Source organism: Pomacea canaliculata, linkage group LG14 (assembly GCF_003073045.1).
Source record: "Pomacea canaliculata isolate SZHN2017 linkage group LG14, ASM307304v1, whole genome shotgun sequence".
NCBI lineage: Eukaryota > Metazoa > Mollusca > Gastropoda > Architaenioglossa > Ampullariidae > Pomacea > Pomacea canaliculata.
The window spans coordinates 17,188,545-17,205,881 of record NC_037603.1 but is presented as its reverse complement, the minus strand read 5'-3'; the positions used below and the strand labels follow the sequence as shown (position 1 = coordinate 17,205,881).

At 41.4% G+C, this 17,337-nt stretch overlaps 1 protein-coding gene across 3 annotated transcripts; it reads left to right on the top strand.

Annotated features, from left to right (window-relative positions):
- The first annotated feature begins 1,035 nt into the window (after positions 1-1,035).
- LOC112555663 lies at positions 1,036-17,027 on the top strand. Of its 3 annotated transcripts, XM_025224110.1 has the most exons (7): positions 1,036-1,184; positions 4,370-4,439; positions 4,580-4,830; positions 5,661-5,981; positions 10,813-11,085; positions 15,123-15,227; positions 15,639-17,027. In XM_025224110.1, exons 3-7 carry the CDS (start codon positions 4,735-4,737, stop codon positions 16,173-16,175), a joined length of 1,332 nt encoding a protein of 443 aa, XP_025079895.1. In that variant the 5' UTR covers positions 1,036-1,184; positions 4,370-4,439; positions 4,580-4,734; the 3' UTR covers positions 16,176-17,027. The 3 variants fall into 3 exon arrangements, with proteins under 3 accessions (XP_025079895.1, XP_025079894.1, XP_025079896.1); XM_025224109.1 differs by having other exon boundaries at positions 4,370-4,830; XM_025224111.1 differs by lacking the exon at positions 1,036-1,184 and having other exon boundaries at positions 4,374-4,743.
- Positions 17,028-17,337: the final 310 nt, after the last annotated feature.

Sequence of the window (17,337 nt, the reverse complement as noted above, 5' to 3'; positions counted from 1 at the left end):
CTGAGATCTTATTATATGCGAGTACACTCACTGCCTTGGGAGTAATCTTGGAAAGATAAAGGCTAAGACGAAATGAACGGTACAAAGCAAAGTTAGTCACACGCAGAAAAATAGAAAAAATGTATAAACTTAAAACACACGCACAAAAGAAAAAACAAAAAAGCACCTTACACCTCAGTAAAAGATAATTTTAAAAAAGGTAACTGGGAGAGAACTAACAAACTGTACACTGAGGTACAGTTGAGAAATATAGAAAAAAGACGTGACCAACAATAGCACTAGATGGCGTCAACATGAAAAAATTCCCCACTCCATGTCCCTAATACAACCCTATTGAAATCTCCATACCAACATCAGAAAGGTAGGGCGCCACATGCGCCGCGACCCAGAAATCATATCCTCAAACTAACAAACATGATCAATACAAACTCTAACACACAGAAGTCGCACTCTTAAACTAGCAAATAATGATTAATCTTTAGCACACCCTCTCTCATGCTAATCAGGACCCCTAAGAAGATTCGGAAAACATCCGCGCACTCACCCACGCGGCTTGAGCTAAGTCCGGCGGTCACCCACTCGCCAAAACAGAACCAGAAGCCCACAGGGTCACACACCGTCTCTTGTGATCACCACTAGCCACTGTGTCCAACACCAGCGCCAGCCTCCCACAAGCTTACGTGGTCAAAACTGACTTCTGTGCTAAGGAACCCAAGCTTACGTGATCTCACATTACCTTACCTAGACCATCTCAACTCAATGTCTCAGGCAAAATGCCCCGAGTGACGCTAAGCACTTGGGTCTGGGGGTTGTCTCCCATGGGCTGGAACCAATGCCCAGCTCCCAAACCGCCCAAACCACCCAAACCATCCTCCTACGCTTTGGTCGTAGTTTTGTTCGCGCCACAAGCAGCACAGAGAGCTTTCTAGCAGACGACAAGTGACGTAGAACGGGAATGACGTCAAGCGCCGCGCGAGTCAGCGAAAAAGATCTTCCCCGCGAACCGGATAAAAATATCATTGAAAATGACGTCAACTGTCGTCTGCTGTACGCTGTCTTTCTTTTCTCTGTGCGTCCAATGCGCTGAAACTGAAAAAATGTCTGACACGCGACACATGCTGCCGACACTGGAGGTCTCTAATGAATGTCTTGTGTACCAACGAGGTACAGAGAGGACTAAGAAAGTAAGAATTGGGTAATTTTCTCGTCCTGTACAATGTGTGTGTTACGGGTGAGTAGGATGGTGTCATTGTCCAGTATTTAAATTGAGCAACGAAGCATAAGTCCCAAGCGTCTATGTCGTCGCCAATGGCTCGTTTAGGGTCTTTGATATACGGTGCCAACATCTCCATGAAACTGCATCTTTGCAGTCGAGGATACTTTGAAGAACTTTATTTAGAGTTTTTACAACAGGTCTACTCGTATACACACTGGCAAACCAGCGATAATCCGGATACACAATCAGCGATACACGCTACTTTACCAGCGACTCATGCTATCATGAGACTGAAGATGAAGTGCAGGTGTTGTTTGTCCTGCCAATGACAGTTTATGTTAAAATACCTTGTGAAGATGGCACAGATGGAATCATATAAATCTTTATAGATAACTCCGAAACAACCATCAAACAAATCTCTTCATGTTTAAGTTCATTCTATATAGGAGTGAAGAAACTTACTCGCCCGAGGGGAAAGGGGAAAATTCAGCTGGCTCACTCACCCGACTTTCGCCCTCTCACACCCATTCACCAGCTTATTCACACGTCCGCACGCGTACACACTGACAATCACACACCCGCGTGCGCAAACACAACCAACAACACGGTTACACAGCAAACAAATTATAATTACAAGAGAAACAACCAGGTTGAATAATATGAGACGCACTAAGGGTTTACACAAAGGCACTCACTCTGACATCAGGTCGGTGAAAGTTAGATGAAGCAAAAAGAAAAATAACACTTTCCTCCCACCGCTACGTCGCTCTGAATCCGCGTTCGACGAACACTGCTCCGGACGCGTACACCTCCTCAGTCTCGCACACAGCTGGGAGCACGGCATTGTCCTCGCGACTGGCTGCCCCTCGACAACCAGTAGTGGACAATCTCCACACTACTGCCACTACTGGCGGAGATCCACGGGTCGCACACCTTTGCCCCACGCAACGAACGATGACGACGACGTTGTAGGTGAGTCTTCCGATGCACTGTCCCTAGCTTACTCGCACTGCTGCTCCTCCGGTTGCCCCAGGCAACGGACAACAGTTGCAGTGGCTATCTCAAGCGACAGTTGTCCGGCACCGGCTCCAGACGACCAAGACCCCAGAGACACACAGGCACAGTGGTCACTACCCCAGGCAACGGGTGGCAGTTTCTGTTGCCGGTCCGACGGTGTATCCCTTTCTTGTCGTCCGCGAGGGCGGAGACCTTTTCCTCACTCTCCAAGGTCCCAGACTGCAAGTGCCAGCAGGTAGGTATGTGTTCACGTAGAACGGGCCTCCCTCAGACTTGCTGGTAAGGCGCTCACAGACAGTAGTCCCTGCTGGTGCATTGGGAAAAGGCCACGACTAAACATCTACCCTAAACTATAATACTGCTAGAACACGTGACCCCTGTAAACCAAATGTACCCGGCCCTGACGCTATCGACGTAACACTAACGAAACTACTGCCCACCGCACTAGACCCATAGACTGCTACATCTTACCCCTCCCCCTCCCCGACCCTGGGCCTCGATCGCCTCCATCAGTCAAGGCTTCCCTTTACTGTCCGCTTTCACTGATCACTGCCCACCTATAACAGTGACTTCATATATATATATAAACGAATTTATGATTACTTAATAATATGTGACTTGATATTACATACATTTTATGTGTTGTGTATCTGTGAGAGATAATAAATGTTTTTAAAAAATTCGTTCGTTCTCTGTAGACCAGCCAGTACACAATATGACCCAGAGTGTGAGTGGGTTTTGAGTCAGCTTGGCCTAGATTGAATATTTTAATAATCGTGAGCACTTTCGATACATGGAATAGTGTTGTTATGTCGAAATGAAGGCTAAAGACAACAACAGTAAGAAGCGATCCTTTATGCTGCTGACGTGCTCAAGGAAATTAGGAAATTCCTCGATGAAAAGTTCATCCGTGAGTTTATTCTTTCTGGTTGGTGGCGGCCGGTATAAACAAAAACCGTTGACATGACTGATCAGACTTGAATGACAGCTGTGCAAGTTCGAAGGATGTGTGGTTGAAGGGAAAGCTGTTTATGAAGGTGATGTGAGCAGCCATCGATAACATACAACAAAGGCGATACCTATCCCACACATTGTTGTAACACTAGGAAAGGAAGTGATGGTGTAGCCTGGTGATGCCAAATCATGACATTTCACCTCATCACCAGCCTCTCAAAGCCAAGTTTCAGTGATACAAAAATGTCCTTTTGAGTATTGGAGCAGTGGTTCTCAAAGTGTGGTCCGCGGACCACTAGTGGTCCGTGGGCATAAGTTAGGTGGTCCGCGGCTGACAGTCGTCATGTCAGCAAAGTGATGTTTAAAGTGATGTATTCCTCGTATTAACATTTTAATTACAAATAACGAAGTATACGTAGTTTTATGTCAACTTATTACTATACTACTTTTACAAAAGGACATTTAGTTTTGAATTAAAATGAAACAAATGCGCCAATTTAAATTTGAAATTCATAGTACAGACTGATTTTTAGGCCTTGGTGGTCCGCCATATTTTTTACTTAGGCCTTGGTGGTCCGCCGTAGGTTTTACTTAAGTAAAGTGGTCCGCGGTCCGAAAAACTTTGAGAACCACTGTATTGGAGGACTATGTATTACGACGACTGCTTCTACGCCTACTTCTCATCGCTATAATCAATAAAATAATACATCACCAGAGTGTAGAGACGAACTGACAAGTTGTCCAACCTTTTCTGTAAAAAGGTCAAATATCAGTAACAGTCTCAATACCACTAAAGTAGTTCTGACTCAGTAGGCGTTGCAGCGACCGAGTTTTAAAGGAAACTAAGTTAAACGTCGTCTGATCAGCTCCACAAAAAAGAAAAGACACAAAACAACAATAAATGCGACGATCTCTATGCATCCAATCGTCATTCCTTCTTACAATGCAGCCTCTCAAACTTCCATTATTTTTGTTTCTATACCTTCGTGTTCTCCGTGTTACTGTGTCCTTCCTCTCATTTCCACTATTTCTATATCTTCGCTGCTTTTGTGATTCCTTCTGCTTAGATATGTATTGAACGATTTGTAGCTTCAAGGTGTTGCAAGCTGACTTTTAAAAAAGTAGCTCTCCTGCTCATTGATCGCATCTTAAAATTTCCCCTTTTGCTTTTGGATCCTGCAGCTGCTGCACATTCGATCAGATTGCCGCGTGGCAGTTCACCTCGTGTCAAAGTTTTCAACTGAGCGACTAGGTAAGCATCCACCTCAAAAAATTGGTTTAAATTTACGTGAGCCGACATCGCAAGAAGTTAAAAATTCTTTTGCTTACATATTCATATGCGTGCACCCACAAGAACTGACATTGTTGTTTGTCACTCACTCTACATGCAAGAGTCCAGCAGCCATCAAGACAAACACTGTGGTCTGTGCAAGCAGCTTGGAAACAAGGGTTCTCATGTGACTTCACCTCTTCTTGTGGCACTGCAAAGCTGAAGACGTAGACTCTGAATACAGCGTTATATTTTTTGGCTTGGAAAATTCGCAGCAATGAGACGAGTAAGATGGCATAAAAGGCTCTTTCGTTGTGCAGTATTTTTATTTTTCTCGTATGTCTGCTATCGGTTGTACCTCATCATTCCTCAGGTTTGTTCTTTTTTTATTGTCACTGATCATGATAAATGTCATAAATGCTCTTTCTCAATTGTTAATGGAATAAATACAAAAAGAAATTAAATACTGTTACCGGTGGCTATGACAAATATTCCACACGCATGACACTAGGAATGGTGTGAATGTGTGTGACGTATGTTAAGTATGATATGTGCTCACATATACTTATATACTTTAATATACGTCTTATGTAAAAATATTATTATTTATACAGAAATGAATATTAGATATTTATATTTATTTGTTGAAGTAGATACACGTAATACATGCTCAGCAATTGTCATAACTGATGCTGTTTATCGAAAGATCCATTTTTACGGACAACTCAGTGGCAAAGGAAACATATTTGCAGTGTTGTCCATAGGAATGGGAATCCCATGGGAATCCCATGGGAAACGTCCCATGGGACGGGATGGGATGGGACAGCACACATTTGTATTTCCCATGGTAGTCGATACTTGATATTGCAAAATAAATTTACTGTTATTTCATTCATCAAGGATTTAAATCTTTCCTCTGAATCATCTATTGTATGTGAAGTAGCAGGAATTATAGAACAAAAGCCGAAAAGTGGTTTTCAGTGTTGTCCATAGGATTGTTAATACCATGGGAATCCCATGGGAAACATCCCGTGGGATGGGACGGGATGGGACAGGCATAAATTGCCATGGGACGGGATGGGACGGGATAGAAAAATATGTCCCATGGACAACCCTGCATATTTGGATGTTATAAATACCTACATTGTCTATTCTGAGAAGATCATGTATATCTGCCAAAAGCCAAACATTTATACTAATCAGGGTGAAGGCAGAGACAACAGTACGGATAGTCTTGGAAGCCTAGACCAGGAAATCAGGTTTCAGAAAGCAGGAGCACTTCCGGCGAAAAGGGCACCAGGGGAAAACCAATGGATCAGCCTCCAGCATCATGATCAGTACAGTGCACAGAAGAATGGTGTCCAGTTCAATGCAAGTGGAGACCATAAGTCTTTTGTTGCATTTCAGCAGAGAAATGGCGATCAACAGGCTATTCCTGCTGAAAAAAATGAAAAGGCTGAATCGTTCCTACGGATGGATGTACATCTGAAGGAAGCCCCAAATTTCTCTGCGAGTTTCCGTCAGGTAAATATATTTTATTCAACAAATTATCAACATTTGCCGTCGGTTTTGGAAACACTTTTTGAAATACACATGCATGAGATGGTCTCTACAGAAGTATGATTCTCACTTAAGAAAAGGAAACCCAGGAAACTACCAGCGATAGCTATATGTTAAAAATGCACTTAAAATACACATTTTTACTGGTTAGATTTTTGATGTATCACAAGATAACTAAACAGAAAATTTAATTTTTATTTTCTCACATAGGCATAAACTCATGCACACAGTAAAGATGAACTGGTCAACAGTCGGATAGATAATCGTATACATCCGTTTTTCTGTCTAGTTGTGTACAAGTTTATAAGAATTGAATCGGCTTTTAAATAAGATATACTATTTCTCGCGGTTTTTTAAAAATTTTATTACGTCCACTTAAGAACAAGATTTACGCTTAAATAGTAATACATCCCCAAGAGCCCTATCTCCATTTCTAGCACGCCGATCATACACAGGAGGTGGCACTCTGTACAACCTTCTGGCTGGCTCCCTTGTTTTTAATGTACCTGTTTACTGAGCATAGTATATATTGCTCTATAGTTCACTATCTTGGTTGTATTATCCAAGATTTAATATATGTACACACATTCTCATTATATAGTAATCACAAAAACATACAGGCCAATGGCAGTTTTTAGGTATTGAATATTAATAAAAACTTGTAGGAAATGATTAGGGTTAGCAAAGCAGTATATAATGAACTAGAAACTGTGAAGTGTGTACTTGAATGATCCGTTTTGTTCGTCCCACTATGCTGTAACAAGGCATAAAAAATCAAAGAAAATAAACTGGAAAATTCAACTGAGAGGGGTGAGCGATGTTCAACATGGCGGACGGTCATGTTCCTGCCTGTGGCGCAGAAAATTTAGGTTAATAGTCAAGCTTCGATGTTGATGATGACTTAAAACACAGTGAAAAACTCTATTTCATGGGATGATTGCAGTGATTCTGACTGAATATATTCTGCATCTGCTGTGATTTTTTGTGAAAATAAGAACTTTTGTTCGACGTAGTGAGCACAGTTTTTAATCAGCTTGTATGTTGATAAGGAGTGAGTACTGCTTTCAACCGGTATGTCCCCAAAACAAAGGGAAGATAAGAAAAGGAAGAAAGTATCCAGTTCGGATGAAAGCATAATAATGGAAGGGAGAACGATGAACAGCTCCAGAGCATTGGATGCGGAAGAGAGAGAGAGTGGGCCGCCGCCGCCAGAGGACTAGCAGCACAAATAAAGGTAGGCTGTCACAATCTGGGGACCGTCAGAAGGCGCTACAGGCCTTCATAGTCCAGCAGGACGATAGAGACAATGCCAATAGTCTAGAGAGGCTAGAAATCCTGCAAGAAGCGACGCTTACACAGCAAATAGACAATAAAAGAGAAATTATTACCAGCACTCTGTTTGAACTAAGAACAGAAAATGAACAATTGAGAGAACGACTAGAGCGAACACAAAAGCAGGTTGTGTCCTTAGAAGAAGAGATCCAAAGTTTGAAAACACACTGCACAGAACACAAAGAACAGATAAACGCGCTAGAGCAATATTCACGGCGCGACTCGGTGCCTGTGTTCGGAATACAAGGCGACACTAAAGAAGAATCTGCGGCCGACTGTGAGAAAAAATATTGTATTTGATACAGCACGTGCTTGGACTGACGGAAATCGACAGTACCAAAATCTCGGCTCTTCACCGAATAGGGAAAAAGGGGAAAATAAACCTCGACCCGTGATTGTGAAATTTGTGTCTCGCAAGGACAGGGACAGTGTTATCAAATCGCGCAGTGAACTTAAAGGCTCCAAAACTGTGATTACAGAGGATCTCACAAACTTAAATGCGCAAAGATTAAATCGTCTCAGACAGCACGAGGGAGTACTAGATGCTTGGTCCGCGGAAGGTGGACGTCTGTTTGTGAAACTGCTGGACTTGTCAATAATGGAAGTGAGGACCGGTGACACAAAGCCTATCGAGAAAAAACTGGAAGGGATATCAAAGGAAGATCGCCAGCAGCAGCGGCAGAGCTGGGATCAGAACAGACAACATCGTCATCGTCAAGGAGAACAGCGACGGCAGACTGACCGGACACAACACCAGAGGTCAGGACAAAAGAGGGGTGACAACGACCGCCAAGGGGCCTCACCATCACGCTCACAGTTCTCCCCAACCACCTACTCTACTCCTGCAACTAACTGGGTAAAGGCACCGAGACAGGAGACAGAAACATCTACGAACCTTCACCAGAACGAAGAGAACAAGGGACAGTACCCACCTCCAAGCGAAGTCAGCAACATCGACATGAGAATTACAAGCAGAACAATGGACGGTTCGTTCGTGAAGAGTGCCACATAACTGTCAAAAACAATGTGAGTTCGTGAGCAAAGTGTTCTGCTTGAGGCATCTGTTGAAATCAGCTATAGTGGAATCCTCAGCGGGGTGACACTGACAGGGTCCACGGGGTAGTTGGTGCGTCGTGTTGGTGGAGACTGATAATTCGTGGATATATTTATTTCAATCTCTTCTCAAAACCTGTATGTATTGGTAAGTGAATTTTGGGATGCTTTACGAGTTGACCTTCTTTCCTTTCTTATATGTACATAAAGGTCAAGGAGAAAGAGGACAGGAATTATTAAACCACATAGTATTTAGTATAGAATACTATATTTTGTATATCCTGTTATCTATTTATCTATGATACACCACTTTAAGGAAAGAGGGCCAAAGAAAACAGAGTTGGGCGATTCAAGAAGGGGAACAATACTAACTCTAACACACAGGTGCGCAGGGGAACCTGCATCAATATCCCACTCTGCAACAAAATGCATCATCAACATTGGCTCGTCACTGAATATCGCTAATGGCAAAACGAGCCATTCCTCTTTTTGTTTTTTACCTTTACTTATGTCTTTGTTACTTTTCTTTCACCCTTCTGTACTGTGTTTACTTCTGTCCACATGTGCCACACTTGGCTTTGCCTTTTGACACCAAGTACATTGTTCTTTGTTTACAGTTAATAGCCAGACCAAGAATAGAGAGATTGCTAGCAATAACATGGTATAATATGACAACTGTATTGTTGCCTAGAAACAGAATTAAATATGACTAGCATTAAGATTTGCTCAGTTAATTGTCAGGGACTGGGTAACTTACAGAAAAGGAAAGATGTATATACATGTATTAGACAAAAAATTATTCAATATATTTCCTACAAGATACACACTTTGACCCTAAGCAAGAAAGGTATATTAGATCTGAATGGGGGTACACCTGCCTTTTTGCATCCAATAATACCTCCTCTAGAGGTGTTGGAATTTTATTTAAAAATAATTTTGAATTTAAAGTTAATAAAGTGTATAAAGATAAGAAAGGAGATTATATTTTGGCAGTAATAGAAATTATGGGCGAGAACCTCTTATTAGCCAACATTTATGGACCAAATAAAGATAACCCAGAATTTTATGTGAAACTAGAACGTTTAATTCAAGATACGCAGATTAGTAAAGTAATAATTATAGGGGTGATTGGAATCTAGTTATGAACCCTAACAAAGATTACCATAATTACAAACATATAAATAATCCGAAAGCATGCGTAAGCGTAGAAACTTTAATAGACAATTTTGAACTAATAGATATATGGAGATATCTGAACCCACAAATAAAGCGATACACCTGGAGAAGATCCAACCCTTTACAACAAAGTAGGCTGGACTTTTTTCTTATTTCAGAATCTTTACTTCAATATGTAGCCAAGGCAGATATCGAATTTGGATATAGGTCAGACCACTCAATGATTACTCTTACTCTTCAGTTTGGGGATAAAATAGTACCTCACACTTTATGGAAATTTAATTCCTCCCTCCTAAAGGAAACTTACTATGTAAAGGAAGTACATGAGACCATTGACAGAGTTGTAGAACAATATGCTGCACTCCCTTATAATAGAAACAGCTTATCTAAAGTTACAGACCAATACCTACAAGTAACAATACCAGATAAATTGTTTCTAGATGTACTACTTATGGAAATTAGAGGAAAACTCAACTGAACTGGTGAGGCAAACATTCACTGCTGTATAAGTGAAAGTTATGTACTACAAGCCGTGATCATTGTAAGCAAAGTTCACCGGTAAGTTAGAAAGAAGTGGTATTCAAAAGTGGTGTAAACGGGACTAAAACACCGACATGCCCGGATGTCCGCAAATTGACAATGCCACTCCCTTGTCGTGCTCGTGTGGCGACCCACTTGTTTCAGAGGCGGCAAATTCAGTAGTTTGACTGGCCATCACATTCATCTGTCTTGCTTTCAGTAGAGTACATCTTGAGTATCCTTTGAGCCCCGTTCAGATCAACATTCGAAAGGCAGCACACATGCATCAACTGCTCAGTTAGCTAGCAACTTCAGTGACACTTGCTCAGTGTATGCGAGAAAGATTCATTGAAGCTGTAGAACCAAATGGCCTGACAGTTCTTTTGACTTTTTCATTGGAAAACGGAATTGTTTGACTGACAATAACATCGAATGTAATTGGTTCTTACACTTTGCAATCAAATGATGACATTAAAAACATTTTACAACGGAACCAGAACACTTGCTTCTTTTGGTTTCAGCGAGGTATTTTCCATCAGCTCCTTAACTGTTTGTGAGTAGTATATTTATTTTTAACAGTGGTGTGTCGTAAAATTTTATCTGTTTTATTTCGAAACAGAAGTTTGTAAACTGCAAAATCTTTCAACACGATTTGTGCACCAACCATTGGAAAACAGAATCATGCTAAAATATTCCTCATAATTTTCCCGTGCAGTTACAGAACGAAACAGTGAAACGGGAAATGGAGGACGAGATGAAAGAGAGACTGGCCAAATTTCTTTCAGAGGTCGAACAACGAGCAGAAGTGTTTGATCCATCTGAACACAAGAATTTTCGAGAGAAAGACGACCATTTGGCTTTTGTGACCGCTGGATCAGATCTCACTTGGGGCGGTTTGCTTCAGTTTGTGTACTCAGTCCAGTACCATTATCCAGATAGTGACATTGGTGTATTCGACATAGGCCTGAGCAAGGAGAAAAGAGAAGAGGTATGTGACATTAGTTTAATTGTAGCGTGCTAATGAGTCTTTTTCGTGACTAGACGATACATAAGATGATACTAGAGACCTCCATTTTTGTTCCTCTGTAGTGTTGTGCTGTTCCAGATTAGTTTTTGGTTCTTTAGTTCTCTCTCTTCTGATTTTAGTTTACTACAGTTGCGGTATTTAAGATAAAGCAGTACATGTACATGATCTTAGATGTTTCAGCAAGCTACTTTCTTCATAGAATATATATATGACAGTTTCAGAGGGGGAGGACTTGCTCAGGCAGCTAATTTTCCCAGCAATACATTAGCGATGGATAAGCGCTAATCATTTTTCTTCTTTTAAAGTTGGTTTTGTTTTTTTTTGTTTTTGTTTTTGTTTTGTTTTTTGTTTTTTTTTGTTTTTTTAAACTGGTAAAACGGATGTCCAATAGTTACAGCTTTGACGTTTGATGCTGGAGGAGTGCATGCGTACTGATTTAAAGATATTCTCACCTCTAACTGGCTTTAAATCCAAACTTTTGGAATTCGTTTAAGCGTTGAAATAAGACCCTTAGAAAATCGGACATTCAAGCCACATCGGGCTTGTTCAAGTATAATTCGTCGTTGAAGGCGAGGAATTTTGCTGGTTTCCGAAAATTAACGAGGACTCGACGAAGTAACCCAAGCGCACGGAATTCCGGAAGTGTGATGGTTCTTCGGCAAAATTAATGGCTGGCTCGATCGCAAGCTGTGGATATCACCACAGAATCAGATAAACTATTTAACATTCAGCCATACCAGTGAACGGGAGGGGGTTGTTGTCCAGTCCGGAAAAGAAGAGACCTGCGAAGACCCTGTGACCCTGTGACGACAATCGAAGCAGGTCAGAACCTTGGGGCTGGCGAGACGATTAGGGTTACACAAGGACGAGGTGAAATGTCGCTTGATGCGACGCGTGAACACCCGACAACAGGCCAGCCAAGTACGGGAAGCCAACACAAAAATCAGGAAAACTATCGCCAGTACGAGACAAGGATCTGTCAAGTAAATGGCTTAAAGGGCTGCCTTGCTGTAAGTGAAGATGGAGAAAACTGATAAGTTAAAAATTAATGGTAAAGCAGCAGGTCTCGATATAATTGTAAATAAATTGTGGAAAACATTGGCAATTGCTAGAGAACCTTTATTGGTAAAATTTTTACATTTTTTTTTATATAATGGAAGAACATGGTCAAAAAAGCTGACATAATCTACAATCATGAATTATTCCACGTGTAAGAAAGACTCAGAGAATTATTGGAGCATTTCTTTCGCTGTCGCCTCCAGTAAAATCTTTTGTTATCTTTGAATAACAGTTTCTGTTAGTTTTAGTTTAGTCCTTGTTGCCCCTCGAGGAGCTTAGGGCCCCAACAGTTTCTGTTACAAAGGGCATATATGTGTATTGTAACGTGTTTTGGAGTTGGTGGAATGCCAGCACTCCTTTAATTCTCTGTTCCCACTTGTCTTTCACGGCGTTCAATAGTTCCTTTTCTCCTGACTTAAGGTGTTGGGCCACCTTATGCGGTCAGTCGCAAGTCTCTCCCAGTCCTGTGTCACGATCAATCGCTCGTGTGTCGCTCTTGTAGACGTGTTCACACTTCAGGCTTGGGCGACAAGGGATTCGCCTTGTCCAGTTCACCATAATGTCTTTTGTGATGCAGCCATTTTCCATATGATGGAAATGTCCTAGCCATCTTGGCCTGCGCGTTCGAAGCATAATAGGATGCCGGCACGAAATAAGGCCTCGGCATTGGACATTCTTTCCTGTCATGATGTCTAGAGTTCCACGTAGGGCTCTCAAGTGAAAGGTGCTATATCTTCTCTTTTGTCTGGCATGCTCGGCCCATGATTCCCTTCTTTAGAGCAGTGACACGTGCATTGTACACAGCCATTGTCTTCTTCGCCAGTGTGGGAATGTTCCACGCACGAGTGGTAAGACGGACGAGTGTTGTAGCTGTTTCTTCAATCCGTGGTAGATTTCCCTACCCAGGGAGAGACTGCTGGTGATAGCAGATCCAAGGTGAATGAGCTTATGAGCAACTTATTTGATAATAATTAATGCAAAAATTATAAAGTGCATACCGACACTCCTAAGGACCATGCTTTTAGCGCTTAAAAACAAGAACGAAACATGGACACCATACGAGGTACAGGAAAACAAACAAATAACATTAACCATAAACGAATAAACAACAGCACTAACGAAAACTAAAATCAAAAACAGAAAGCACAAAGAGGAACCAAATAACCAGAACAAGAACTGAGAGCAAAGTGATATTGCTAAAGGAAGGGTGTGAAAAAAATGACTAGTATTATGGGAGAGGGTGTTAGGAGTAATGTTTGCGGAAGAAGTGCATTTTCAGTGCACGTTTAAAGGATTCAATAGTGGGTAGGTGGCGGATATGGAAAGGGAGAGAAAGAGAGAGTTCCATTGTCTCGCTGCAGAATAACTGAACATCCTGTGGCCATATGTTGTTGTTCTGGTGACAGGAAGAGTAAGAAAACGATCATCAGACGAGGAGCGGAGTTGTCTAGATGGGATGTAAGGGAAGAGTAGTTCAGAAAAAAAAATCAGGGCAGGTGCCTGCAAAGAAATAAAAAAAAAACAGCACGGACAGTTTGTACTGGATGCCAGAACGGATGGGAAGCCAGTGTAGAAAAGGAAGGAGAGTGGTGGCGAGGTCCCGTTTACTGCCTCTAAGTACCAGACGTGCAGCAGAGTTCTACAGTTGGAGTTTGTGAAGAAGGTATACAGGGCAGCCAGCACAACTTACAGCTGTCAGTCTGCCTGCTATGAACTACACAGTGCAGGAGCAAGGACTTCGCGTGTTTCAAACAAAATAGCTAATTTTTTTTTCCAGCCTTTTACAAGGAAGTAATCGAAAGAGGAACAATTCCTAAAGGTTCCCGTGTTTTCTCCCTTATGTATTCTTTCATTTACGTCTAAAAAAAATTAAAAGAACGCAACGGTAAGGTACTACGTTACAAGAAAGTTGTCTGTGCGTGGGAACGGTCCACAGCGACCGCCACGTCCACGAAGAGTAGTGGAGTAGTTTACTGAGTCAATGCGAAAGCAGTGGACCACTCAAAACCAGATAACACTGCCACTGTGAAGGGGGATATCCAACTTGATGTCATCTACCACACACCCCTATCATTGGGAAGAAACCCTGTGGAGACATGAACCAATTTAACTATGACCCATCCTCGTCATAAACATTTGATTTACCAACGAAGAATTTGTAGGCTTTCAGGACTTCCAGGACTAAAACAGTAAGCCACAGACCATGTGAACAAGTTTGTTGCAGATATCCAGACGGTTGCGCCAATGGGCAATATCAGGGGAGTTTATGAAAGTATCAAGAAAGCTTTCGGCACATCTCAGAATAAGACAACTTTCTTCCTTTCTAATGATGCTATCAATGAGGAATGCAAGTTTTGCTCAAACTAATTCTTTACCTTTGGGGACAGGGTCAACGTTGTGCTTACGCGGCAGTGTGAGCTAAATTTCAGTGCCACCGTACTTAGCAATCTCTTTTCTACTGTGAAAATTATTTCGTGTTATCTAAGCTCATCAGAGCCACTTACCAGAAAGAAAAAAAAAAGTGAAACGTGTAACTTCTCTCTTTCCACGTGCCCGGGAGTCTGACGGGTGTGTTACCTGGGTGGCGGCAGTATGAAGGTGTAGCCTCCTGAGCTCGTCGTTTATGTTTTTCTGGGATCGTCGACATCGTGAATGTTTGTTGAGAGACCGGACAACATTGTCCGGACATTCCAGCAACCCAGATTTAGAGCTGTTATCACAAATGGGACGTTCTAATTCCAAAACATCAGACTAGCAATGCTTTTACTCAGATGAAAAACGGTTTGATACTACTAGTAGGCTTCTGTTATTACAGCTTCTTTATAAAAATTATCTTTATATTGTAAAGATCAGTTGTCATCACATAACAGTCTTTATTATTTATTGACAATATATTTTATTACAAAATAATAGGTATTTATGACTATTTCCTTTTTCAGATTGAGAGGTTTTGCAAGGTGTCGGTGTTGGATACGTACATGCAATTTTGGCCGAAACACATTACAAACCCGAAGCTAAAGCTGTGGCGTCCTATTCTATGGCAGGTGCGATGCGCTGTAGTAGTAGTCTGGGATTCATTGTCACTGCAGACATGAATCTTGCGAAACACGTTACGTCTGTCTGTCTGTCTGTCAAGATCAGCGCCATCTGTCACATTGTCTACACGCGCTACCAACAGTCTTGTCTGTGCGTTTGTTTTATCCATTCTTGGATATTGCAAGTGCTGCATTGTGTTGCTTGATATTTGTTTTGTTGCATCCGTGCAGGGAAGAGTGAAGATAGTACTTTGTGTACTACGCATATAGCCTTAGAATAATGTCTATTTTGTGTGCTTGGATCTTTGTTGTCCGGTCAAGCCTTTAACAATAATAATTGTTACTGTTCTTATATATATAATCTGGTAGTAGCGTTTTCTTGTTCTATCATTGTTTGATAGGCTTCTTGTTTTGTTACAGATGGCTCTGGCACACTATGGTCATATTGTGTACATAGAACCAGACCGTTTTTTGATGACAAAGGCGATGAAGGACTACATCGAACACAGTCGGCATGCAGGTATCACAGTAGCAGGACGCCGACTGCAGTACAGTCCTTTTGTTGTCACCAACCCAGAAATGTATTACTTTCTTTCAGTAGACGTTCGCAAACTTCAAAAAGTCAGCATGTTTGATGTAAATATGATCATCCTTCATAACTCTCAACCCGTTCGTCATCATTTTATGCGCTATTTAATTTCTTGCATCTTGGAAGAATACTGTGTAGCCCCTCCAGGGTCTACTATCGTCTGCGACCAAAATCTGTTTACAGGGTCGCAAAAATATGCCAATTGCCATCGTTATGATTTGTCAGCAATAAATATTCTATTAGATAAATGGTTTGATTACAAATCGGACATGTTCCTTGTGCGAGACATTGTAACAGCTCACTACGACGGAAGAGATGTCAGCAGGTTTTTAAGGACTTGTGATTCTGAACGACGGGAAGAGATATAAACGTGGTCTTACGCCGAACAGGAGAACTGCACGAGATCTGTTGTGACCTGGCAAAGAGGGGAATCTCTGAACTTGTATATTGTTACATTTGGCTATATCGTCCACTACATAAGAAAATGTACTTAAATGTTTATGTAAAACGTACATCATCTTGCAATTCGCTTTGAACTACATAAACAGTCATAGAATTTGAAACATGTTTTAGGTGCAGTTCATTGAAGTGCATGCACTCAGAACTACAATTGACAAATCCTCCATAGGTTGCAAAGCAGCATCATTACAATTACAACACACAATAAATAATAATGGTTACATTTCTGCATAAACATAATTATCAAGGCATGTAGTAGTAAACACAAGAAAGAACAGCCTTGGGTTGATTATCTTATGTGTATTTCTGTTTCCTCTTCAAGCATAGAAAGTGATAGAAAATTATATCTTATACACGATAAGTGCCTTAAGCGTGCCCTTAGGGCAGAAATAAGGCGCTATACAAGTGACCTACTACTACTACTACCACTACCACTACTACTACTACTACTATTATTATTATTATTATTACATAGATATCGTCATAGAAGCAGAAAGAAATATGTCATGAGGTCACGCACCTGCCATTAGTGTGCAGACCAACTTCTAACTTCTTACTACTTTACTCGCTTTGCTGCTGTCTCAAAGCCTGACTTTCTCCACTTTGAAAGCTAGCTGTTGGCATCACTCCCACAATACGTTTCAAGCACGATGTTAGCCTTGTATTTTGTCCTATTGTACTTGATTGTTGGATTTTATTATGATACAGCCATCGATTCAACGAAACTGAAAGAAAGTAAAACTGTCTCAATTCAAGGCAAATTCAGCTTCATCTGTCCTGACATTTTTGCAATGAAATACTTTATTATCTTCATTTTTGGATAACGAAATACGTGGCATTTAAGACCCAACATTTTTGTAATTCAAGCTTAAATGTCACTGCAGTGCTCACTGCTTTATCCAAGTTGCCATTTATTTTCTCACTCATGAACACGATCTCCGCTTTGGGGCACTCGAGTTGCTCAGCTGCCGGAACTGGCGTGTTGAGCTTCTTCTTCTTGTTCCTAATCATCCCCAGTGGAGCATAGGGCCGAAGATTCAAGTTGAGCTGCAGAGTGCTACGGCAAAGCCT